General features: G+C 39.2%; 1 protein-coding gene across 1 annotated transcript in view; it reads right to left on the reverse strand.

Annotated features, from left to right (window-relative positions):
* Positions 1 to 2055, reverse strand: part of aff2 (AF4/FMR2 family, member 2) — a 197518-nt gene that overhangs the window by 17763 nt on the left and 177700 nt on the right. The window contains 1 exon segment of the mRNA XM_032510839.1: positions 457 to 520. Within this exon segment, the coding sequence (XP_032366730.1) occupies positions 457 to 520 (64 nt within the window).

Genomic DNA, 2055 nt, shown 5'->3' on the forward strand with positions numbered 1-2055 from the left:
TATATATATATATATATATATATATAGGCACTGTAAGGACCACTCAAACAGCTTTCACGTGGTACAGCAACCGTTCACCATTCACACACTGTGGCCGAGGCTGCAATACACTAATCAGATCAACATTCACACAGCAGTGGCACAGCATCAGGAGCAATTTGGGGGTGCAGTGTCTTGCCCACGGACACTTTGACATTGGACAGGGCCAGGGATCAAAACCACCAACCCTCTGATTTGTAGACCCCTCTACAACCTGAGCCACCTCCTTTACACATACGTTTGTAAGAAACTGGAGAAAGAATAGAAAGAAAAATATTTGCTCGGTAATGTACAATGTTGTAATTTCTTTTAGTATTGCTCAGGAACCAGTGTGACACTTTTTTAATGATACCCAACCCGAGTGTGTGTGTGTCTGTCTGCGTGTGTGTCTTGCAGAAAGAGTTGTGGAAATCTTACCAAAGCATCAGCCTTGTGCTTGAGTCTCTTGGCCTCCTGCATGTAGTAGTCTGCACTGTGGACTCTGGGAACAAAGGAAAAAAAGAACATAAATGGCGTGTTTGCACACACGTCGTTTAAAAATAACCGTGCGGAGTGATTAGCATAATCACTGTCTACGAGTAGCTTGCAGTGAGTTATATACAGTAGCCTACTTCGATATGCATACCTCCGGCTTAGTGCAACCTTAAGTAAAACAACAAAACATGGTTCATGAATAATGCAGGACCCCTTTGGGACAAATAAGTAACAAGATGTATCACCGTTCCAGGTTTCAACACAACTCAGCCAGTGTTGAGGTAGTTGCAGATGTATCCCCCCACCTGCAACACACTAATAGGCCACCATTTCTCCCATTAGTGTGTGGTTTTAAATCATCTTACATGAAGCATGATGATGGCTGTCCTCTCTCAAATCGGAGGTTGTTTTAAAATAAGACAGGAGAATGCATTTGAGGTTTTCATGGGTCTACTTGGTTCCTCGTTGGACCCCCTTGAAAACAAGATCTTAAGATCCTTCAATCAACTTGTAGCAGTTTCCTTAACCCAAACCCAGGATCTACGGAAGAGGATTAGGGCCCTGTGTAAAAATATTTACAGTATTTCAGTTTAAATTCAGACGTTAAACTCAGAACTCAAATACATGCTTTCACATGTGGCCCTAATCCTCCTGCATTAGGATCTGAGTCCGGCTGGGTCCTAGCTATAGTCAGTCTAATGGTCCTGTTCTGTTGTGGCCAGTCTCAGGTCCATGTGTCAATGTCTTTTTAAATTTTTTATTTATTATGATTTTTTTTTTCTGGTGCAATACAAGCGATCATTGTGAAAACACATATGATGCAATGTGTGTCTGTGTGTGTGTGTCTTTTCTGTGTGTGAATACACACAGGTAAAGTGTCCTGCTACCCGTTGTGATCATGAAGTGTGGCGTGATCATTACAGGAGAAAAAAAAAATGGGATTTCCGATTTGTTGCATCATAGAACGATTGTTTAGCAGATGCTTGTGTCAAAAGTGACTTGTCGCATGATTGTGAACTTTTTTTTAGATGAATTTAAGATCAAATGCTACAACAAAGCCACAGAGGAGATTGGGTGCTATAATTATTGTTGTTATTGTTTTTTAAGTTGTGCCACTCCCACCAAAAGTCCGCTTGACAAGTTTGAGAGATTATGGTCTGCCTTGTTCTAGTTCTGCCTACAGAGCCTGGTAAAAAAAGTATAAAAGTTTTAAAATTTGTGTTACTTGTGCTTATTTGTTTAGGATTTTTTAGTAGTTCATTGATTTTATTTATTTTGAAGAACTTGAATTTACCTGGATTATTTTAAATCAAGCTGTTGTAATTCATTCATTTTATTTTATTGATCGGATGAACTACAATTTACCTAAAGATGATTATTTTGTATTTTTGTCGGATTGAATTACATGCAGCAAAAGCATGGCGGGAATTGCGCACATTTGAACATCAGAGACCTCACCACTTACACTCTGTTCAAAAAAACATCTAAAAAACTGGTTCATAACACATCCGACATGTCGGCATTAATAAGAAAATGTATTTT

Source organism: Etheostoma spectabile, unplaced genomic scaffold (genome assembly GCF_008692095.1).
Source record: "Etheostoma spectabile isolate EspeVRDwgs_2016 unplaced genomic scaffold, UIUC_Espe_1.0 scaffold273, whole genome shotgun sequence".
In the NCBI taxonomy this organism is placed as follows: Eukaryota; Metazoa; Chordata; class Actinopteri; order Perciformes; family Percidae; genus Etheostoma; species Etheostoma spectabile.